At 47.6% G+C, this 25927-nt stretch overlaps 2 protein-coding genes across 2 annotated transcripts in view; both read left to right on the top strand.

Annotated features, from left to right (window-relative positions):
- LOC149438070 (uncharacterized) overlaps positions 1-25927 on the top strand; it is a 34397-nt gene continuing 8470 nt past the window's right edge. Inside the window, exons 1-3 of the mRNA XM_089660284.1 lie at positions 1-56; positions 1415-1563; positions 18683-22327. Coding sequence (XP_089516410.1) covers positions 31-56; positions 1415-1563; positions 18683-22327 — 3820 coding nt within the window. The 5' untranslated portion in view covers positions 1-30. The remainder of the gene's footprint in view (positions 57-1414; positions 1564-18682; positions 22328-25927) is intronic.
- On the top strand, positions 6842-13718 carry LOC149438071 (uncharacterized). The gene is made up of 2 exons (XM_089660297.1): positions 6842-8051; positions 13658-13718. The coding sequence occupies exon 1, from the start codon at positions 6842-6844 to the stop codon at positions 7937-7939; it is 1098 nt and encodes a 365-aa protein (XP_089516423.1). The 3' UTR covers positions 7940-8051; positions 13658-13718.

The following is a 25927-nucleotide window of genomic DNA, read 5'->3' on the forward strand; positions in this document are numbered from 1 at the left end:
GAATTCATTCGGATAACCCTCCGTGACTGTATGAGAGTCATTGTGTATAGTTACAGGTAAGTTAACCCAATGTTATTACATGAGGGAGGGGGTGGTGTACAGGGGTCTGGGTAAGGTTCCCCCCCTAACTTTCACAGGACAACAATCAAAGCACCAATTGGAGAGTGGCCGTCACTGGGGAATGTCTACTGAGAGAAAAAAAATAAAAAAAATCATACTTCTGTGTAATGGTTTTCTACAGAGCAGCCCCAATTCTCCTCTTCTGGGGTCCCCCGCTAGTGCTTCTTGCTCCTCCTCACTTTCGAGTGCTCCCATAGCATGAGTGCCCCCAGAGCAAGTCGCTTGCTCTGGGGGCACTCATGGGGGCTCAATCCTGAAATCGGTTCTGTATGCCCTTTGACACACATAGCACGGGTGGGTGGGCTGACCCATCCCTGATCTCTCCTCACAGGCTCTGACAGCAGCAGGAACTAATAGCTACCACTGCTGCCTTCATGTCCAGTGAGGAGAGAGAGAGTAGAGAGAGTCACTGCTCTCAGGCTAGATTGAGATTGGGCTCAGGTAAGTATAAGGGGGGAGGGGTTGGGGGCGGGAGCAAACACAAGTTTTTCACCTTAACCTCTTGACAAATATGCGGCCTCACTGAACTGGGCTTTATGCCATGGGGGGGGGGGGCACATATTTGCGTACCTCCCTTTGCGCTGACCTTTAAAAACATCTGCATCACTCACTGCCACACCCAGAGAGGAATGCAGCAGATTTTAGGACCCAATCACATTACTAAAATTGCGCCTGCAGTCAGTTGCGCTTCCGTGCATTTTTATGCATGTGTGCAAATCCAATATCAATTGCATTTTATAGAGATGGAGATCCATGTCAATCACAATGAGCGTCACCCTTCGACTTACGGGAAAAAAATATTCAACATGATGCAATCTCAGCGACTGTTCGCCCGCAAATGACAACTCCGATGGATGACAGCTGGGTATAAAAAAAGGGTCACAGCCAGGGGCGGACTGACCAGTTGGAAACTCGGGCACTGCCCGAGGGTCCGGGGTCAGTAGGGGGCCCCATGAGATAACCCTGGTACCTTTTTCATAGGCTTTTTTGAGTTTGGGCAAGGACACAGGGGCCCCATGATCCCCTATTGCCCGGGGGCCCCATGAGTTGTCAGTCCGCCCCTGGTCACAGCTTTGGCCAAATACAGACATGATCATATTTGGTCAATGACGTCTCGGGGATGTGAAGTGGAAGAGAGTTTAGCTGACTTTGAAGAAGATCGATGTACACGGTATTCGTTCAGCCATTGTACATAGTACTGGGTTTATAGAGAGAGGAGTATGTCTGTGTGAGCGGCAGATCTGACCAGGAAGAAGGCAGCAAAATTTTATATATTTTTGTGTTTCCTCTACAGGCCAGGTTCCACCATCACCAACACTTCAGCAGAATTCCCGGCTGCCAATCATAGTGACACAATAGTACAAAGGGTTTTTGACATGGAGGCGCGAGAGAATGGCACCATGGGGGACATCCCCCTCATTTCTGATAACACAACTGCTCCAGGTAGGTGAAACCATAAAGGAATTTTCATTGAATAAAAGTTTATGAGCAGCAGGGAATAAAGACCATGATACAAAATACCCAGAATTCCACATGTCTCAATGGCAAAGTCCCTCCAAGTCAAGATTCTTCCCTATGTGTTGCAGTAACGTACAGTAAGAGGCATGTTTTACATGTAACTCCACAATACATTGTAATGCATGATCAATGGTGTAGTGCTATGGCCTCCAAACTACGGCATGGGGCCCGAATGTGGCCCTTTGCTTTCCTTTTGTCAGGTCCTTCAGGCACTATTTGTTCCAGTGACACCAACGATGGGACACGATTCCTCCCACTGACACCAATAACGAGGCACTATTCCTCCCACTAACACCAGTGATGGGGCACTATTCCTCCCACTGACACCAGTGATGGGGCACTATTCCTCCCACTGACACCAATGATAAGGCACGATTCCTTCCACTGACACCAATGATGAGGCACTATTCCTCCCACTGACACCAATAACAAGGCACTATTCCTCCCACTGACACCAGTGATGGGGCACTATTCCTCCCACTGACACCAATAACGAGGCACTATTCCTCCCACTGATACCAGTGATGGGGCACTATTCCTCCCACTGACACCAATGATAAGGCACGATTCCTTCCACTGACACCAATGATGAGGCACTATTCCTCCCACTGACACCAATAACAAGGCACTATTCCTCCCACTGACACCAGTGATGGGGCACTATTCCTCCCACTGACACCAATAACGAGGCACTATTCCTCCCACTGATACCAGTGATGGGGCACTATTCCTCCCACTGACACCAGTGATAAGGCACGATTCCTTCCACTGACACCAATGATGAGGCACTATTCCTCCCACTGACACCAATAACGAGGCACTATTCCTCCCACTAACACCAGTGATGGGGCACTATTCCTCCCACTGACACCAATGATAAGGCACTATTCCTCCCACTGACACCAATGATAAGGCACTATTCCTCCCACTGACACTAATAACGAGGCACTATTCCTCCCACTAACACCAGTGATGGGGCACTATTCCTCCCACTGACACCAGTGATGGGGCACTATTCCTCCCACTGACACCAATGATAAGGCACGATTCCTTCCACTGACACCAATGATGAGGCACTATTCCTCCCACTGACACCAATAACAAGGCACTATTCCTCCCACTGACACCAGTGATGGGGCACTATTCCTCCCACTGACACCAATAACGAGGCACTATTCCTCCCACTGACACCAATGATAAGGCACGATTCCTTCCACTGACACCAATGATGAGGCACTATTCCTCCCACTGACACCAATAACGAGGCACTATTCCTCCCACTAACACCAGTGATGGGGCACTATTCCTCCCACTGACACCAGTGATGGGGCACTATTCCTCCCACTGACACCAATGATAAGGCACGATTCCTTCCACTGACACCAATGATGAGGCACTATTCCTCCCACTGACACCAATAACGAGGCACTATTCCTCCCACTGACACCAGTGATGGGGCACGATTCCATGTGATACAAGCTCCCTAAAAGCTGTAACCAGGGGCGGACTGACCATTTGGAAACTCGGGCACTGCCTGAGGGCCCGGGGTCAGTAGGGGGCCCCATGAGATGCCCCTGGTACCTTTTTCATAGGCTTTTTTGAGTTTGGGCAAGGACACAGGGGCCCCATGATCCCCTATTGCCCGGGGGCCCCCTGAGTTGTCAGTCCGCCCCTGGCTGTAACTATAAAACATGACTACTTGTTAATGAAGGCCTCGAGTAAAATGAGACAAATCATTCAAACGTCCCAAATGGGGTTCAGATGCTGAAGCTGCACGGCCACAAGAATATCCCCCTATTTGTATGAGCAGAAAACTTGTCGCAGTTCATTTTATATGTCTTAGTAATGTGATCTAAACAAAGAAGAACACGCTAATGTAGGGAAGGCAAATCTCTTCACCCTCTCTTATTGTAACTGAAATTCCTGAATATTGTACATTCATGCTAAAAGACACCGACTGATCCCTCGGGGGAAACTCATATTGGTAGGATACTTAAAGTGTTACTAAACCCACAACAGTACAGGGTCCGGGGAGAGCGGATATAGTGAATGCAGGGTCCGGGGAGACTAGATATAGTGAATGCGGGGTCCGGGGAGACTAGATATAGTGAATGCGGGGTCCGGGGAGACTAGATATAGTGAATGCGGGGTCCGGGGAGACTAGATATAGTGAATGCAGGGTCCGGGGAGAGCGGATATAGTGAATGCAGGGACCAGGGAGACTAGATATAGTGAATGCGGGGTCCGGGGAGACTAGATATAGTGAATGCGGGGTCCGGGGAGACTAGATATAGTGAATGCAGGGTCCGGGGAGAGCGGATATAGTGAATGCAGGGTCCGGGGAGAGCGGATATAGTGAATGCAGGGTCTGGGGAGAGCGGATATAGTGAATGCAGGGTCCGGGGAGACTAGATATAGTGAATGCAGGGTCCGGGGAGAGCGGATATAGTGAATGCAGGGTCCGGGGAGACTAGATATAGTGAATGCAGGGTCCGGGGAGAGCGGATATAGTGAATGCAGGGTCCGGGGAGACTAGATATAGTGAATGCAGGGTCCGGGGAGAGCGGATATAGTGAATGCAGGGTACGGGGAGACTAGATATAGTGAATGCAGGGTCTGGGGAGAGCGGATATAGTGAATGCGGGGTCCGGGGAGAGCGGATATAGTGAATGCAGGGTCCGGGGAGAGCGGATATAGTGAATGCGGGGTCCGGGGAGAGCGGATATAGTGAATGCAGGGTCCAGGGAGAGCTGATATAGTGAATGCAGGGTCTGGGGAGAGCAGATATAGTGAATGCGGGGTCCGGGGAGAGCAGATATAGTGAATGCTGGGTCCGGGGAGAGCGGATATAGTGAATGCGGGGTCCGGGGAGAGCAGATATAGAGAATGCAGGGTCCGGGGAGACTAGATATAGTGAATGCAGGGTCCGGGGAGACCAGATATAGTGAATGCGGGGTCCGGGGAGAGCGGATATAGTGAATGCAGGGTCCGGGGAGAGCGGATATAGTGAATGCAGGGTCCGGGGAGACCAGATATAGTGAATGCAGAGTCTGGGGAGAGCGGATATAGTGAATGCAGGGTCTGGGGAGAGCGGATATAGTGAATGCAGGGTCCGGGGAGAGCGGATATAGTGAATGCAGGGTCCGGGGAGAGCGGATATAGTGAATGCAGAGTCTGGGGAGAGCGGATATAGTGAATGCAGGGTCCCGGGAGACTAGATATAGTGAATGCAGGGTCTGGGGAGAGCGGATATAGTGAATGCAGGGTCCGGGGAGAGCGGATATAGTGAATGCGGGGTCCGGGGAGAGCGGATATAGTGAATGCAGGGTCCGGGGAGACTAGATATAGTGAATGCAGGGTCCGGGGAGAGCGGATATAGTGAATGCGGGGTCCGGGGAGAGCGGATATAGTGAATGCAGGGTCCGGGGAGAGCGGATATAGTGAATGCGGGGTCCGGGGAGACCAGATATAGTGAATGTGGGGTCCGGGGAGAGCGGATATAGTGAATGCAGGGTCCAGGGAGAGCGGATATAGTGAATGCAGGGTCCAGGGAGAGCGGATATAGTGAATGCAGGGTCCGGGGAGACCAGATATAGTGAATGCAGGGTCCGGGGAGACCAGATATAGTGAATGCAGGGTCCGGGGAGACCAGATATAGTGAATGCAGGGTCCGGGGAGAGCGGATATAGTGAATGCAGGGTCCGGGGAGAGCAGATATAGTGAATGCGGGGTCTGGGGAGAGCAGATATAGTGAATGCGGGGTCCGGGGAGAGCAGATATAGTGAATGCAGGGTCCGGGGAGAGCGGATATAGTGAATGCAGGGTCCGGGGAGAGCGGATATAGTGAATGCGGGGTCCGGGGAGAGCAGATATAGTGAATGCAGGATCCGGGGAGACTAGATATAGTGAATGCCGGGTCCGGGGAGACCAGATATAGTGAATGCGGGGTCTGGGGAGAGCGGATATAGTGAATGCAGGGTCCGGGGAGAGCGGATATAGTGAATGCAGGGTCTGGGGAGAGCGGATATAGTGAATGCAGGGTCCGGGGAGACCAGATATAGTGAATGCAGGGTCCGGGGAGAGCGGATATAGTGAATGCAGGGTCCGTGTAGACCGGATATAGTGAATGCAGGGTCCGGGAGAACAGATATAGTGAATGCAGGGTCCGGGGAGACTAGATATAGTGAATGCAGGGTCCGGGGAGACCGGATATAGTGAATGCAGGGTCCGGGGAGAGCAGATATAGTGAATGCAGGGTCCGGGGAGAGCGGATATAGTGAATGCAGGGTTCGGGGAGACCAGATATAGTGAATGCAGGGTCCAAGGAGACCAGATATAGTGAATGCAGGGTCCGGGGAGAGCGGATATAGTGAATGCAGGGTCCGGGGAGAGCAGATATAGTGAATGCAGTGTCCGGGGAGAGCGGATATAGTGAATACAGGGTTCGGGGAGAGCGGATATAGTGAATGCAGGGCCCGGGGAGACCAGATATAGTGAATGCAGGGTCCAGGGAGACCAGATATAGTGAATGCAGGGTCCGGGGAGAGCGGATATAGTGAATGCAGGGTCCGGGGAGAGCGGATATAGTGAATGCGGGGTCCGGGGAGACCAGATAAAGTGAATGCAGGGTCTGGGAAAGCGGATATAGTGAATGCAGGATCTGGGGAAAGCGGATATAGTGAATGCAGGGTCCGGGGAGACCAGATATAGTGAATGCAGGGTCTGGGGAGACCAGATATAGTGAATGCAGGGTCTAGGGAGAGCGGATATAGTGAATGCAGGGTCTGGGGAGACCAGATATAGTGAATGCAGGGTCCAGGGAAAGCGGATATAGTGAATGCAGGGTCTGGGGAGACCAGATATAGTGAATGCAGGGTCCAGGGAGAGCAGATATAGTGAATGCAGGGTCCAGGGAGAGCGGATATAGTGAATGCAGGGTCCAGGGAAAGCGGATATAGTGAATGCAGGGTCCGGGGGGACCGGATATAGTAAATGCAGGGTCCGGGGGGACCGGATATAGTGAATACAGGGTCCGGGGGGACCGGATATAGTGAATGCAGGGTCCGGGGGGACCGGATATAGTGAATGCGGGGTCCGGGGTTTGGTAACACCTTAATCAATGTTCAATAACCAAAAAGAAGGAGGATAAAATTGCACTGGCAATATTGTTTTTTTAACCAGGTTAATATACAACACAAAAAAAATGTTCCTTACATGTCATTGCAGTACCAACTACAACTGTGGAGACAACTACAACTGCCCCACCTACAACTACAACAGCACCAACTACAACTGTCCCACCTACAACTACAACAGCACCAACTACAACTGCCCCACCTACAACTACAACAGCACCAACTACAACTGCCCCACCTACAACTACAGCGGTACCAACTACAACTGCCCCATATACAACTACAGAGGTACCAACTACAACTGCCCCACCTACAACTACAGAAGTACCAACTACAACTGTCCCACCTACAACTACAGCGGTACCAACTACAACTGCCCCACCTACAACTACAGCGGTACCAACTACAACTGCCCCACCTACAACTACAGCGGTACCAACTACAACTGCCCCATCTACAACTACAGAAGTACCAACTACAACTGCCCCACCTACAACTACAGCGGTACCAACTACAACTGCCCCACCTACAACTACAGCGGTACCAACTACAACTGCCCCACCTACAACTACAGCGGTACCAACTACAACTGCCCCACCTACAACTACAGAGGTACCAACTACAACTGCCCCACCTACAACTACAGCGGTACCAACTACAACTGCCCCACTTACAACTACAGCGGTACCAACTACAACTGCCCCACCTACAACTACAGCAGTACCAACTACAACTGCCCCACCTACAACTACAGCGGTACCAACTACAACTGCCCCACCTACAACTACAGAAGTACCAACTACAACTGCCTCACCTACAACTACAGCGGTACCAACTACAACTGCCCCACCTACAACTACAGCGGTACCTACTACAACTGCCCCACCTACAACTACAGCAGTACCAACTACAACTGCCCCACCTACAACTACAGCGGTACCAACTACAACTGCCCCACCTACAACTACAGAGGTACCAACTACAACTGCCCCACCTACAACTACAGAAGTACCAACTACAACTGCCTCACCTACAACTACAGCGGTACCAACTACAACTGCCCCACCTACAACTACAGAGGTACCAACTACAACTGCCCCACCTACAACTACAGAAGTACCAACTACAACTGTCCCACCTACAACTACAACTATGCCCCAAACTGAGAAAACCTATTTTTACTTTTTCACTATACATATGGATCTGGACTTCATACCACAATATAGAAATCCTTCATCTCAGGAATTCCAGAAACTTACAGAAAGAGTTCAGTTATATGTAAGTATAAGAACATCTGTTATTGGCCTAAAAATTATCGGGAATTTCTCGCCATTCATGAATTTAATCTTGTAGACAGTTTACAGGGAACCTATAATGGTATCGGGTCATGACTGATGGACATGCAGAATATGGAGGCTAATACTTACCCCTATTCCATAAAAACCACCACCACCCTTCAACCTCCCCCACCTAAATAACCACGTGACTCTCTTTTTGGTGTAAAACCGGCCATAGCAGCCATTTATTTAACATAACACTTCTTACAGTACACTCAAATAATAACTGACAGTAATGACCCCAACCGGGTCCAAGGTCTTCGAAGGCACCGTTACATCAAAAACTCGGCTGTATCTGACACCCAATGAAAAGGCCCCCAGCCGCTACTACACTGCCTCAGGGACAATACTACAGTTACGTAGTCCCAGATACAGCCAATGAACTCCCACATTACCAACGTGACCTTATAATTGGGAAGGAACACCCATACCACCCATACAGAGTCCACAGCGCCTCCCTACATCAGAGTCTGCAGAGCCACCCCCTTTCATCAGAGTCAACAGAGCGCCCCCTTTATATCAGTATCTGCAGAGCCCCCCTTATATCAGAGTCCACAGAGCCCCCCTTACATCGGAGTCCACAGAATTTCACTGCAAGGGGGAGATCGGTGCACTCTAATGTAAAGGGTAACTCTGTCTCTGCTCACCAAAGCCCCCCCTTCCTTTCATCAGAGTTCACAAAGCACTGCTTACATCTTAGACCCCCTTGGGGGGGGGATTTGGGTTGTGGTCACAGACTTCTGAAAATGCCAGTTCTTTGGCTGTCATGTTATGTATTTGCTTCACAAGTTTAAATGACTCAAAATGCAGAGATAGTTTTCTGACTTCACTTTGCTGTTTTAGGTCAGTCACTCAAAATATTGAAGTCAAAGACAACCAATCACCTAGGTCAGTGGTGGGCAACCTTTTTTTTCAACTGAGCCAATTCTCGCCAAAACCACGATTGAAATTTATTTTGAGAGCCACATTTTTAAAACTGAAAATACATAGGATGGTACACTGTTTTTAGTTTCAATAAGTTTTTATAGTAATTCATCCCCCATAGTAATTCATCCCCCATACAGTAATTCATCCCCCAAATAGTAATTCATCCCCCATATAGTAATTCATCCCCCATATAGTAATTCATCCCCCATAGTAATTCATCCCCCATATAGTAATTCATCCCCCATAGTAATTCATCCCCCATATAGTAATTCATCCCCCATATAGTAATTCATCCCCCATAGTAATTCCTCCCCCATATAGTAATTCATCCCCCATATAGTAATTCATTTCCCATATTAATTCATCCCCCATATAGTAATTCATCCCCCATAGTAATTCATCCCCCATAGTAATTCATCCCCCATATAGTAATTCATCCCCCAAATAGTAATTCATCCCCCATATAGTAATTCATCCCCCATATAGTAATTCATCCCCCATAGTAATTCATCCCCCATATAGTAATTCATCCCCCATAGTAATTCATCCCCCATATAGTAATTCATCCCCCATATAGTAATTCATCCCCCATAGTAATTCCTCCCCCATATAGTAATTCATCCCCCATATAGTAATTCATTTCCCATATTAATTCATCCCCCCTATAGTAATTCATCCCCCATAGTAATTCATCCCCCATAGTAATTCATCCCCCATATAGTAATTCATCCCCCATAGTAATTCATCCCCCATATAGTAATTCATCCCCCATATAGTAATTCATCCCCCATAGTAATTCATCCCCCATATAGTAATTCATCCCCCATAGTAATTCATCCCCCATATAGTAATTCATCCCCCATAGTAATTCATCCCCCATAGTAATTCATCCCCCATATAGTAATTCATCCCCCATATAGTAATTCATCCCCCATAGTAATTCATCCCCCATATAGTAATTCATCCCCCATATTAATTCATCCCCCATATTAAGTCCCCAAGTCCCCCCTGTGTCAATTCACTTACCTTTGCTCCGCGCGTTCCTCTCGCTGTGTTCCCGCGCCGTTCCGGTCTTCAGGGCGGACTGTGAGAGGAGCCTAGCTCCCCTCACGTTCGTCACGCTGCCCCGCCTACACACATCCTGACAGCCAATCACTAGCTATAAGGATGTGAGTGGCAGCGAGACTGGCCAATCATTGCTGGGCTAGCTGCAGAGTCCTCGGCCGCCCGAGAGGAGGGAGGGGAGCGGGCACCCAGCACACAGAAGAGCCGAATTAAAATGTGTAAAGAGCCGCATGTGGCTCGCGAGCCGCGGCTTGCCGACCACTGACCTAGGAGGATAGCAATAGAAGCCATATTTGTACCTTCAAAGTGGATGACTAGTCAAAAATGTTAGCTTTTTTGCATGGAGTGAAGGAGGTTTGGACCCCCCGCCAGTTTATTTTAGCTTCGGCAGAGACATTTCGCCTCATTTCCTGGTGACAATGGTTCTCACAAATGGGAAGTGAGGGAAAATCTACAAAAGGGACATAGACAGATGTAACAATCTGACACGGGTTCTAGCCTCCCCCAACTTTTATTCCTGATCAGGGGCGGACTGACCATTTGGAAACTCAGGCACCGCCCGAGGGCCCAGGGTCAGTAGGGGGCCCCATGAGATGCCCCTGGTACCTTTTTCATAGGCTTTTTTGAGTTTTGGCAAGGACACAGGGGCCCCATGATCCCCTATTGCCCGGGGGCCCCATGATTTGTCAGTCCGCCCCGTTCCTGATTTTGTGGATTTTGCAGACTTTCCCTCACTGTCACAGGAAGCGAGAAGAAATCTCCTTATTACTTTGGGTCAGGGATTTTTTTCTCAGAGAATAGGTGCAGGAACGCCCCCTTCTGAGTCACTTCTTGACTCCGCCCCTTGCCAACTTCCGAGCACTGTCCTTTGTCTCCACCCCATTCCCACCTCCCAGTACCGCCCCTTTTAGAGAATACAGAGCCAGGTATCATTTTGTGGTGCTGTCATTTCTATGGAATTTGTTAATGATAACAAGAAAAGCAATAAAGTAGATCCCCCTGCATACAGCAGCAATAGATCCTCCTCCAACAACAATGGACCCCCACAGCAAAATACCACCCCAGCAACAATAGAACTCCCCAGCAACAATGGACCCCTGCAAAAAAATACCACCCCCGCAACAATAGATCCTCCTCCAACAACAATGCACCCCCACAGCAAAATACCACCCCAGCAGCAATAGACCCCAGAAACAACAGCAGCAGCCAGCATCAATAGACTCACCATCAGTTAACAACAATAGACACCTCCCTCAGCAGTAGATTTCTTCCAGAAACAATTGACCCCTTCCCAGAAACAATAGACCACCATGCAAAAAATAGATCCTCTCCAGTGACAATAGATCCTCTAGGACCAAGCAATAATAGATCCTCTCTCAGCAGTAGATCCCTTCCAGCAACGATAGATCTTCCCAGCAGCAATAGACCCCAGAAACAGCAACATATCCCCCTGCAGCCAGCATCAATAGACGCACCAGCAGCCAGCAACAACAGACCCCTCCCTCAGCAGTACATTCCATCCAGAAACAACTGACCTCTTCCCAGAAACAATAGACCATCATACAAAAAATACATCCACTCCAGTGACAATAGATCCCCCAGGACCAAGAAATAATAGATCCCTCCCTCAGCAGTAGATCCCTTCCAGCAACAATAGATCTCCCCAGCAACATGGGACCCCCACAACAAAATACCACCCCAGCAACAATAAACCCCAGAAACAACAACACATCCCCCAGCAGCCAGCATAAATAGACTCAAAAGCAGCCAGCAACAATAGACCCCTCCCTCAGCAGTAGATCCCTCCAGAAACAATTGACCCCTTTCCAGAAACAATAGACAGCCATGCAGAAAATAGATTCACTTCAATGACAATATATGCCCCAGGACTAAGCAATAATAGATCCTTCCCTCAGCAGTAGATCCCTTCCAGAAACAATAGATCTCCCCAGCAACAGTGGACCCCTGCAACAAAACACCTCCCCAGCAACAATAGAACCCAGAAACCTCCAGATCTCTTCCAGAAACAATTGACCCCTTCCCAGAAACAACAGACAGCCATGCAAAAAAATAGATCCTCTCCAGTGACAATAAATCCCCCAGTAGCCAGCAATAATAGATCCATCCCTCAGCAGTAGATCATTTCCAGCAACAATAGATCTCCATCAACAAAATACCACCCTAGCAACAATAGACCCCAGAAACAACAACAGATACCCCAGCAGCCAGCATCAATAGACTCACCATGAACCAGTAACAATAGACCCCTCACTCAGCAGTAGATCCCTTCCAGCAACAATTGACCCCTTCCCAGAAACAATAGACAGCCATGCAAAAAATAGATCCTCTCTAGCAACAATAGATCCCCCAGTAGCCATTGATAAAATATCCCTCCCTCAGCAGTAGATCCCTTCCAGCAGCAATAGTTCTCCCTAGAGACAATAGACTGCCATACAAAAATATATCCCCCCCCAGTGATAACAGATCCCCTAGCAGCCAGCAACAGTAGATCCTCCAGTACACTCCGGCACCCCTTGCCAGTACATACATTCAGTGCTGGAGGTGCCAAAATTACATTCCCCCTCGTTCCCGCTGAACCCCCCCCCCCCCTTCCGCACTGTATAATGATAACAATGTAACAGAGGGTCTACTCCTCCCACACTCTTCAAGAAAAAAAAACTATGTTGACTTATAATTGCAATTAAATTCTCATTAATGAAATCCTCAAACTAAATACGAGACTTTTAAATGTTTACATGACAAATGAAGAGTAATTCTAAATATGAAGAGTAGTTCTAGATATGAAGTGTAATTCTAGATATGAAGTGTAATTCTAGACATGAAGAGTAGTTCTAGATATGAAGTGTAATTCTAGATATGAAGTGTAATTCTAGACATGAAGAGTAGTTCTAGATATGAAGAGTAATTCTAGATATGAAGTGTAATTCTAGACATGAAGTGTAATTCTAGCTATGAAGAGTAATTCTAGATATGAAGTGTAATTCTAGATATGAAGAGTAGTTCTAGATATGAAGAGTAATTCTAGATATGAAGTGTAATTCTAGACATGAAGAGTAGTTCTAGATATGAAGAGTAATTCTAGATATGAAGTGTAATTCTAGATCTGAAGAGTAGTTCTAGATATGAAGTGTAATTCTAGATCTGAAGAGTAGTTCTAGATATGAAGTGTAATTCTAGACATGAAGAATAATTCTAGACATGAAGAGTAGTTCTAGATATGAAGTGTAATTCTAGATATGAAGAGTAATTCTAGACATGAAGAGTAGTTCTAGATATGAAGAGTAATTCTAGATATGAAGCGTAATTCTAGATATGAAGTGTAATTCTAGACATGAAGAGTAGTTCTAGATATGAAGTGTAATTCTAGATATGAAGAGTAGTTCTAGATATGAAGAGTAGTTCTAGACATGGAGTGTAATTCTAGATGTGAAGAGTAGTACTAGATATGAAGTGTAATTCTAGACATGAAGAGTAATTCTAGATGTGAAGAGTAATTCTAGATATGAAGTGTAATTCTAGATATTCTCCTTGCAGGCGCTCGAATTCATTCGGATAACCCTCCGTGACTGTATGAGAGTCATTGTGTATAGCTACAGGTAAGTTAACCCAATGTTATTACATGAGGGAGGGGGTGGTGTACAGGGGTCTGGGTAAGGTCCCCCCTAACTTTCACAGGGCAACAATCAAAGCACCAATTGGAGAGTGGCCGTCACCGGGGAATGTCTACTGAGAGACTCCTCACTTTCGAGTGCTCCCATAGCATGAGTGCCCCCAGAGCAAGTCGCTTGCTCTGGGGGCACTCATGGGGGCTCAATCCTGAACCGGGCTCTGTATGCCCATTGACACACATAGCACGGGTGGGTGGGCTGACCCATCCCTGATCTCTCCTCACAGGCTCTGACAGCAGCAGTAACCAATAGCTACCACTGCTGCCTTCATGTCCAGTGAGGAGAGAGAGAGTAGAGAGAGTCACTGCTCTCAGGCTAGATTGAGATTGGGCTCAGGTAAGTATAAGGGGGGAGGGGTTGGGGGCGGGAGCAAACACAAGTTTTTCACCCTAACGCCTTGACACGTACACAAATATGCGGCCTCACTGCACTGGGCTTTATGCCATGGGGGGGGGGGGCATATTTGCGTACCTCCCTTTGTGCTGACCTTTAAAAACATCTGCATCACTCACTGCCACACCCAGAGAGGAATGCAGCAGATTTTAGGAACCAATCACATTACAACGCACTAAAATTGCGCCTGCAGTCAGTTGCGCTTCCGTGCATTTTTATGCATGTGTGCAAATCCAATATCAATTGCATTTTATAGAGATGGAGATCCATGTCAATCACAATGAGCGTCACCCTTCGACTTACGGGAAATAAATATTCAACATGATGCAATCAGCGACTGTTCGCCCGCAAATGACAACTCTGATGGATGACAGCTGGGTATAAAAAAAGGGTCACAGCTTTGGCCAAATACGGACATGATCATATTTGGTCAATGACGTCTCGGGGATGTGAAGTGGAAGAGAGTTTAGCTGACTTTGAAGAAGATCGATGTACACGGTATTCGTTCAGCCATTGTACATAGTACTGGGTTTATAGAGAGAGGAGTATGTCTGTGTGAGCGGCAGATCTGACCAGGAAGAAGGCAGCAAAATTTTATATATTTTTGTGTTTCCTCTACAGGCCAGGTTCCACCATCACCAACACTTCAGCAGAATTCCCGGCTGCCAATCATAGTGACGCAATAGTACAAAGGGTTTTTGACATGGAGGCGCGAGAGAATGGCACCATGGGGGACATCCCCCTCATTTCTGATAACACAACTACTCAGGTAGGTGAAACCATAAAGGAATTTTCATTGAATAAAAGTTTATGAGCAGCAGGGAATAAAGACCATGATACAAAATACCCAGAATTCCACATGTCTCAATGGCAAAGTCCCTCCAAGTCGAGATTCTTCCCTATGTGTTGCAGTACGTACAGTAAGAGGCATGTTTTACATGTAACTCCACAATACATTGTAATGCATGATCAATGGTGTAGTGCTATGGCCTCCAAACTGCGGCATGGGGGCCGAATGTGGCCCTTTGCTTTCCTTTTGTCAGGTCCTTCAGGCACTATTCCTTCCACTGACACCAATGATGAGGCACTATTCCTCCCACTGACACCAATAACAAGGCACTATTCCACCCACTGACACCAGTGATGGGGCACTATTCCTCCCACTGACACCAGTGATGGGGCACTATTCCTCCCACTGACATCAATGATAAGGCACTATTCCTCCCACTGACACCAATAACGAGGCACTATTCCTCCCGCTGACACCAGCGATGGGGCACTATTCCTCCACTGACACCAGCATTGGGGCACTATTCCTCCCACTGACACCAAAGACAGGGCACTAATAATTCTCCTATTATCAAAGATGGAACATTGTATACTTCCACTGATACCAGTACATTTCCACTCCCAATGGCCACGTCTGCCCCCCCCCCCTCCTTAAAGTCTGGACCACAATATACTGGCCCTATGTTTAGAAAGTATGGAGACCCTGGTGTAGTAGATGAGGGGGCCATTCATTTAAATAACAACCCAATGCACCTTGCACACTGACCCCCAACTCGTATATTGAAAAAACAAATGTTTTTTCTTAAGGTGGGCTGCTCATTACAGGCTCCTTTACTAAATCCTCAGGACCTTGTCTGGCTCGGAAAAGGAAATGAAAATGTCCCTCCTGGATACATCAACTTTTTTGGTTGTAGAATAGTAGCAGGGGTCACCTCATGTATGTTGCAGTACACCACAAAATACAGAGGGGAAAAATTTTGTGCATTTAAAAAAAGAGACATGTCCAGTTTTAGTTGAGTTGGCACCCCAAGGCTGAAAATCAGCTCAGTCCCAATGACAACCAGCCCTATGACTATGAGAACCAACCTCGGGAATCCTCTTTATTACAAACCCATAGGAACAAAAATGATCCAATACACAAAAAGACACTTGACGAGTTTCTGCCCTTTTGGGCCTTAGTTGTAGCAGACTACAAAAGATAACAGCACTCTAAATAACCTCTCACTGGATTTACTTGGAGGACGGGGTCAAGAGTTATCCCTTTCATTGGAAACATAAATCTTCAATTGAAAGGTTTAACTCTTGACCCTAGAGTGCTGTTATCCTTTTGTAGTTTGCTACGACTAAGGCCAGTAATGGCAGAAACACGTCAGCATCTTTGTACAAATGGGATCCTTTTTGTCCCTATGGTTTTGTAATAAAGAAGATTTTATAGGCACTGAATGCCTGGGTGCTGACTTTCTTCTATTTGGATATATGTTTCAACAGCGAGTCCGGCTGTAGTCTCGGCACAGATGCAACCCCTATATTTTATATAAAGTCTATAGGTTGTAGAACCATGCCTTTGTATAATGGCCAACATCAATAACCACCAGACTACAAGACCTGCTACAACAGATGGGTCTTCCAATACAAAGACTAAACCAGACACAACCAGAACAAGTCCAATGGCCAAATCTGGCAGAAACCAATACAGGACCACCTTAATGACGGGCACTTTAAAACATATTAAAAACATATTTAAATTGAAAATCAGATATGTAATACTGTATATTGCAGCTTTCTAGTCTGTAGATGTAGTGGCTGCATTCATTTTGTTTTAGGCTTTCAACTCAATACCCTCAAAGGGTCCAATATCTGGAGGACTACGGATTAAGCAAATTGCCCGCCTCTAGACTCATTGGTCACCAATACAGAAAGTGTACTGCCTCTTCTTTACAAGTGATCCTTTGGTGGAATTGCCATCGTAAGAATCCAGAGATACATCTTCTCATTATTGCATTAAACATCAGACCCCCTAAGAAGAAGCAGTTTTTACCCAGAATGCACACAATTTTGGTGCATGTGATAGGAGCTCCTCAAGGATTTAACCCTAAAAAATGTCCACTTGTTAACAAAGAACTAAAATAATGAGACCACCAAAATAAGGTTTAGATGCTGAAGCTGCACTGCCACAGGTTTATCCACCTGATTTACAAGAGAATATAAATGATTGCAGTTTATTTTATACATAATTTTTTAGGTTATATAAACAAAAGAACATGAACATTTCTGGTAATTTTTTTTCTTGGGGCAAATTATTATTATTATTATACAGTATTTATATAGCGCCAACAGTTTGCTCAGCGCTGTACATTACAATGGGAGACAATACATGAGACAGTACAGTAACAATACATGTGATACACGAGGGGATCAAGGGCCCTGCTCCTTGGAGCTTACAATCTAGGAGGGAGGGGATGGTGGTACAGGAGGAGATAGCTGTGGGGGATGGAGTGGTAGGAAGAGTGGAGGAGGTCAGCAATTAGCAGAGGGCGTAGTAGGCTTCCCTGAAGAGGTGGGTTTTCAGGTTGCGCCTGAAGGAGAGGAGAGTAGGTGATAGTCTGATGGATTGGGGTAGGGAGTTCCAGAGGATGGGTGACGCCCTGGAGAAGTCCTGGAGGCGGGCATGGGAGGAGGAGACCAGGGAACTAGAGAGAAGGAGGTCTTGTGAGGAGCGGAGAGTGCATGTTGGGTGGTATTTGGATATTAGGTCAGTGATGTAGTTTGGGGCTGTATGATGGACGGCTTTGTACGTCAGTGTTAGGATTTTGAATTTGATCCGTTGGGCAATCGGAAGCCAGTGGAGGGATTGGCAGAGGGGGATGGCGGAAACGGAGCGGTTGGAAAGGTGAATGAGTCTGGCTGCCGTATTCAGGATGGACTGAAGTGGGGATAGTCTGTGGCGCTGCAGGCCAGTGAGGAGGGAGTTGCAGTATGATGAGGGAGTGGATGAGTTGCTTAGTGGTTTCTGAGGTTAGGAACGTGCGGATTTTGGCGATGTTGCGGAGGTGGAGTCTACACGAGTTTGTTAAAGATTGGACTTGGGGCAGGAAGGATAGATTGGAATCAAGTATGACCCCAAGTACTCTTGCTTGTGGGGCGGGCCTGATGGTGGCATTGTTGGACATGATGGAGAAGTCATTGGGGGGTGGTGTGCGGGCTGGGGGGAAGACGAGGAGCTCGGTTTTGGAGAGGTTCAGTTTAAGGAAGTGGAGTGACATCCAGTCTGATATGTCGTTCAGTAGGCTTGTAATTCGGGCAGACACTGAGGGGGTGAGGCGAGGGGTGGAGATATAGATTTGCGTGTAGTCGGCATAGAGGTGATAGTTGAAGCCATGAGAGTGTATGAGTTGGCCAAGGGAGGAGGTGTAGATGGAGAAGAGAAGGGGCCCGAGGACAGAGCCTTGAGGGACCTCAACAGAGAGGGGAAGTGAGGGGTCTTCACCTTCTCTCTTTTTTGTAAGCTGTTTTCTTCAAACATGTCTAAAAAAATCATGATTCATTATACCTTTAAAGATGAAAAGGTTACATAACTCAAAGATGTTACAAGACGCTGATCCCTTGGGAAACCTACAGTATATCGGTAGGATGTTTAATCAATGTTCAATAACCAAAGAGGCTGGTAAAACAGTAACATTACAAAAATGTTAATTTCATGTCATTGCAGAACCAACTACAACTACACCAGGTACAACTCCAGAAGCCACTACAACACCTGGATCCAGTACAACTCCAGGAACCAGAACAACACCTGGATCCAGTAACACTCCAGGAGCCAGTACAACACCTGAATCCAGTACAACCACAGGAGCCAGTACAACACCTGAATCCAGTACAACTCCAGGAGCCAGTACAACACCTGAATCCAGTACAACTCCAGGAGCCAGTACAACACCTGAATCCAGTACAACTCCAGGAACCAGTACAACACCTCGATCCAGTACCACTCCAGGAGCCAGTACAACACCTGGATCCAGTACAATTCCAGAAGCCAGTACAACGCCAGGAACCAGTACAACACCTGAATCCAGTACCACTCCAGGAGCCAGTACAACACCTGGATCCAGTGCCACTCCAGAAGCCATCACAACACCTGGATCAAGCACAACTCCAGGAGCCAGCACAACACCTGGATCAAGCACAACTCCAGGCATGAGTACAACACCTGGATCCAGTACCACCCCAGGATCCAGCACAACACCTGAATCAAGCACAATTCCAGGCATGAGTACAACACCTGGATCCAGTACCACTCCAGGAGCAAGCACAACACCTGGATCCAAAACCACTCCAGAAGCCATCACTTCACCTGAATCAAGCACAACTCCAGGCATGAGTACAACACCAGGATCCAGCACAACACCTGGATCAAGCACAACTCCAGGTATGAGTACAACACCTGGATCCAGTACCACTCCAGGAGCAAGCACAACACCTGGATCCAAAACCACTCCAGAAGCCATCACATCACCTGAATCAAGCACAACTCCAGGCAAGAGTACAACACCTGGACCAAGCACAACTCCAGGCGTGAGTACAACACCTGGATCCAGTACCACCCCAGGAGCTAGCACAACACCTGGATCAAGCACAACTCCAGGAATGAGTACAACACCTGGATCCAGTACCACTCCAGGAGCTAGTACAACACCTGGATCAAGCACAACTCCCGGCATGAGTACAACACCTGGATCCATTACCACCCCAGGAGCCAGCACAACACCTGGATCAAGCACAACTCCAGGAATGAGTACAACACCTGGATCCAGTACCACTCCAGGAGCTAGTACAACACCTGGATCAAGCACAACTCCAGGCATGAGTACAACACCTGGATCCAGTACAACACCTGGATCAAGCACAACTCCAGGCATGAGTACAACACCTGGATCCAGTACCACTCCAGGAGCAAGCACAACACCTGGATCCAGAACCACTCCAGAAGCCATCACATCACCTGAATCAAGCACAACTCCAGGCATGAGTACAACACCTGGATCCATTACCACCCCAGGAGCCAGCACAACACCTGGATCCAGTACAACACCTGGACCAAGCATGACTCCAGGCATGAGTACAACGCCTGGATCCATTACCACCCCAGGAGCCAGCACAACACCTGGATCCAGTACCACCCCAGGAGCCAGTACAACACCTGAATCAAGCACAACTCCAGGCATGACTACAACACCTGGATCCAGTACCACTCCAGGAGCCAGTACAACACCTGGATCCAGTGCCACTCCAGAAGCCATCACATGCATGAGTTCCACACCTGGATGCATGCGTACAACACCTGGATCCAGTACCACTCCAGAAGCCATCACAACACCTGAATCAAGCACAACTCCAGGCATGACTACAACACCTGGATCCAGTACCACTCCAGGAGCCAGCACAACACCTGAATCAAGCACAACTCCAGGAATGAGTACAACACCTGAATCCAGTACAACTCCAGGAGCTAGTACAACACCTGGATCAAGCACAACTCCAGGCATGAGTACAACACCTGGATCCAGTACAACACCTGGATCAAGCACAACTCCAGGCATGAGTACAACACCTGGATCCATTACCACCCCAGGAGCCAGCACAACACCTGGATCCAGTACAACACCTGGACCAAGCATGACTCCAGGCATGAGTACAACACCTGGATCCATTACCACCCCAGGAACCAGCACAACACCTGGATCCAGTACCACCCCAGGAGCCAGTACAACACCTGAATCAAGCACAACTCCAGGCATGACTACAACACCTGGATCCAGTACCACTCCAGGAGCCAGTACAACACCTGGATCCAGTGCCACTCCAGAAGCCATCACATGCATGAGTTCAACACCTGGATGCATGCGTACAACACCTGGATCCAGTACCACTCCAGAAGCCATCACAACACCTGAATCAAGCACAACTCCAGGCATGAGTACAACACCTGGATCCAGTACCACTCCAGGAGCAAGCACAACACCTGGATCCAGAACCACTCCAGAAGTCATCACATCACCTGAATCAAGCACAACTCCAGGCATGAGTACAATACCTGGATCCAGTACAACACCTGGACCAAGCACAGCTCCAGGCATGAGTACAGCACCTGGATCCAGTACAACACCTGGACCAAGCACAACTCCAGGCATGAGTACAGCACCTGGATCCAGTACCACTCCAGGAGCCAGTACAACACCTAGATCCAGTGCCACTCCAGAAGCCATCACAACACCTGAATCAAGCACAACTCCAGGCATGAGTACAACACCTGGATCCAATACAACACCTAGATCAAGCACAACTCCAGGCATGAGTACAACACCTGGATCCAGTACCACCCCAGGAACCAGCACAACACCTGGATCAAGCACAACTCCAGGCATGAGTACAATACCTGGATCCAGTACAACACCTGGACCAAGCACAGCTCCAGGCATGGGTACAGCACCTGGATCCAGTACAACACCTGGACCAAGCACAACTCCAGGCATGAGTACAGCACCTGGATCCAGTACCACCCCAGGAGCCAGCACAAAACCTGGATCAAGCACAACTCCAGGAATGAGTACAACACCTGGATCCAGTACCACTCCAGGAGCCAGTACAACACCTAGATCCAGTGCCACTCCAGAAGCCATCACAACACCTGAATCAAGCACAACTCCAGGCATGAGTACAACACCTGGATCCAGTACAACACCTGGATCAAGCACAACTCCAGGCATGAGTACAATACCTGGATCCAGTACCACCCCAGGAACCAGCACAACACCTGGATCAAGCACAACTCCAGGCATGAGTACAACACCTGGATCCAGTACCACTCCAGGAGCAAGCACAACACCTGGATCGAGCACAATTCCAGGAGCCAATACAACACCTGGATCCAGTACCACTCCAGGAGCCAGTACAACACCTGGACCAAGCACAACTCCAGGAGCCAGTACAACACCTGGATTCAGTGCCACTCCAGGAGCCAGCACAACACCTGGATCAAGCACATCTCCAGGAGCCAGCACAACACCTGGATCAAGCACATCTCCAGGAGCCAGCAGAACACCTGGATCAAGCACATCTCCAGGAGCCAGTACAGCACCTGGATTAAGTACCAGTTCACCATCCAGTACACCACCTGGATCCCGCACAACTCCAATAGGCACTACACCCCCAGAAGGAAGCAAAACAACTGCACCTAGCACATCTCCTGGAAGCACTAAAACACCACTTTTAGCAAGCACAACATCTGTACCTCAAAGAACTACAGGAGCCGGTTCAAATGTAGCCAGTACAACATCTGCAATCAGTGCTGCACAAGGTACTTCATGGTTTCCCTACACCTTCAATTACAACATGAAGGGTGATAGAATTTGTAGTCAGCATTGCACTGTATTATGTCACAGAGAAAGGCATAGTAAGTTATAACCAAATGCAGACCTTGGATTTGCCCCTTCCCTTCATTGGAGCACCTCCCCTCCCCCGCCCCCCCAACAGTGAAAAAAACTGCATATACACCTTCCTCTGGCAAGAAAAACCTAAATGCTGCAGCAGCGCCACCTAATGACGTGTTTCTACTCTCTGCAGTATTTTCCTGTGAGCCCAGGGCAAGGGGCGGAGCTTTGACACCCTGAGCTCAAAGGAAGTGGGTTGAATTAGTTAAAAAGGAAGGAATGGATTGGTGAGTCTGCAGTGGACAGCAGTAGATGAAAGGAAACAGCACCAAGCTGGTGTAGCTGCCAGAGTCGCTTTTTCATTTTTATCTCATGCTAGAAGATTAAGGCCCCATGTACACGGGACACTTCTGAACCACGGAAAACGTAGATTAAAAAACGTCTGTTTAGCCGAGTTTGCATACCGCATTTATGTGCGTTTATGAGCGTTTGCATTTAGAAGCGTTTTTTTAAGATAACCTCAGGAGACCTTCCAAAATGCCAAGAAAGCACTGAAAAACAGTAAATAATTAACTATTTTAGACATTTTGTGAAGCAGAAGCAGAGAGAGCAGAAGCAGAGAGAGCAGTATGTGTTGAGATTAGCTGTCTTTTTTTTTTGTGGCGTTTGGATGTTCTGGCTCATTTCTGTGCAGAAATTATTGCAGCATTGTCTAACATACTTTTTTTCTTCATGCAAAGCCTCAAAGTGTGGTGTACCGGGTCCATTTGAGTACCGGGAAAACGCTTTACATGCATTTTTCATGATGATAAAAGGCTCTGGACAGCATCTGGAAATTCAAGAGTTAAATAAAAATTAAAAACCGCAAATGCCTATAAACGCGGTTAGCCACGTTTAGCTGCGTTTACAAGCGTTTTGCGTTTGAAACGCTGATGAAATCTACTCTGAATGCAAGTTTGGTGCATTCAAAAAAGACTGTAAACTCAACTGACTGTAAATGACGATGTGTACACGGACATAGGAAAACATTAGGGGGAGTTCAGGGGCTGCTGAAAAAAACGCTGAACAGCTCCTCAACGTCGGTTTATCAGCTGCAGTGTACAATGGGGCCTAAATGTTTTTTGTCTTTGCTCAATTAGGAATTGGGCTTTAACCACCTCCCTCCGGCCCATGTTTATAAACGGCCTCCCCGCTCCCTGCGTGTGTGCGCTCCCTGGGAGCGCGTAGCACCAAGATCCGGTGCCTGCCGTGTCTCTGGACACAATGGAACACCAGTCATTGTATGGGACCTCTGTGTGAGGTAAGCAAGATGTCACTTCTGACATCATTGCTTACTACGTGTGAAATCTGTGAATGATCACAGAGGTCACATGGTACAGGGCTATTGACAACAGCCTTGTACCATGTGACAAGCTGTGACCAATCACAGCTCACTCAGTATTTCTCAATGGCTGCAAGAATGCAGCCAGAAAGAGGCAGAAATGATTGCTTTTACAGCTTTTATGGGTGTAAAAGCAATCAGTGTAAAAAAAAAAAAAATCTCCATCACCCCCCACAAGTAGTAACAGGTGTCACCATGGTGACTCTGTACTGCTAGGGTGACAGTATGTACAAAAAAAACAGAAATAATAATCTAAAAAAATAAAATAAAAAATGTAAAAAAAAAATTGAAAAAATTATAATTTTTGGTCATAAACTAATTTGGGCTATTTTTTTTTTTTACGAAAAAGATAACTGAATACATTTTGGCCAAGATTTATAAAGAAAGGTTATTTATTTGCAAAATTTTATAAGAAAAACACTTTTTTTTCAAAATTTTTGGACTTTTTCATTTATATAGCAAAAAAAATTAAAATCCCAGTGGTGAATAAATACCACCAAAATAAAGTTTTATCTGTCTCAAAAAAACTGCATATGGGTACAGTGTTGCATGACCGCGCACTTGTCATTCAAAGTGTGGTAGCGCTGAAAGCTGAAAATTGGCCTGGACTGGAAGGGGGGAAAGTGTCCGGACTGGAAGGGGGGAAAGTGTCCGGACTGGAAGGGTGGAAAGTGTCCGGACTGGAAGGGGGGGAAAGTGTCCGGACTGGAAGGGGGGAAAGTGTCCGGACTGGAAGGGGGGGAAAGTGTCCGGACTGGAAGGGGGGAAAGTGTCCGGACTGGAAGGGGGGGAAAGTGTCCGGACTGGAAGGGGGGGAAAGTGTCCGGCCTGGAAGGGGGGGAAAGTGTCCGGACTGGAAGGGGGTGAAAGTGTCCGGACTGGAAGGGGGGGAAAGTGTCCGGACTGGAAGGGGGGAAAGTGTCCGGACTGGAAGGGGGGGAAAGTGTCCGGACTGGAAGGGGGGGGAAAGTGTCCGGACTGGAAGGGGGGAAAGTGTCTGGACTGGAAGGGGGGGAAAGTGTCCGGACTGGAAGGGGGTGAAAGTGTCCGGACTGGAAGGGGGGAAAGTGTCCGGACTGGAAGGGGGGGAAAGTGTCCGGACTGGAAGGGGGGAATGTGTCCGGACTGGAAGGGGGGGAAAGTGTCCGGACTGGAAGGGGGTGAAAGTGTCCGGACTGGAAGGGGGGGAAAGTGTCCGGACTGGAAGGGGGTGAAAGTGTCCGGACTGGATGGGGGTGAAAGTGTCCAGACTGGAAGGGGGGGAAAGTGTCCGGACTGGAAGGGGGTGAAAGTGTCCGGACTGGAAGGGGGGGAAAGTGTCCGGACTGGAAGGGGGGGAAAGTGTCCGGACTGGAAGGGGGTGAAAGTGTCCAGACTGGAAGGGGTTAATATACTGTTCCACCTTAAAGTGACCCATGCTATTCTTTTTTTGCTCTCCCATCTATTAGTATCTATATACAATAATATATATAGGGGCTGGTTGTAAGCGCTTTAGCGATCCGCCCCCCCCCCCCCCCACGTCGCAGCTCTCTAACAAACCCCGGCTGTGAAAAATTCTGTGTAAAAATCAATCATTTAGGACAAAATCAACAAGAAATAGGATCTATTTAGTGAGAAACGAAGCGCCTTCTCTTTACATACAAAGAAGTGATATATATATATACTGCGTCACACAAACAGCGAATCTTCAATGCAATACAATATAAAGAATTACTCAACCATGTAGCGTGCCAACAAAAATAAAACATAAAATGTGAGCTGCCCCTTGGATGGACAATCACTTGTGACCATATAATAAAATACGGTATGGCGCTAAACATACATATCAGGTGAACAATATTCCAACTGTCAGAGAAACATGTAAAAACCTAAAAAGTGATATAAATTAACCCCTCGCCCTCCTGAGGATTCCCCCCCCCCCCCCCCTTGATCAGGCCATGTTTTTGTGTTATGGCGCTGCGTAAAGTAACTAAAGTAAGCTGACAATTGCGTGGTCATGCAACGCTGCACCCAAATGAAATTTACTTTCCTTCTTCCCCATGAATTGAGCTTTCTTTTGGTGGTATTTGATTGCCTGCGCTATAAAAAAAACCCGACAATTTTGAGAAAAAAAAAACAATATTTGTTTTTACTTTTTGCTATTAAA

Source organism: Staurois parvus, unplaced genomic scaffold, assembly GCF_062004578.1.
Source record: "Staurois parvus isolate SC_StPar_1 unplaced genomic scaffold, SC_StPar_1.0 ptg001221l, whole genome shotgun sequence".
In the NCBI taxonomy this organism is placed as follows: Eukaryota; Metazoa; Chordata; class Amphibia; order Anura; family Ranidae; genus Staurois; species Staurois parvus.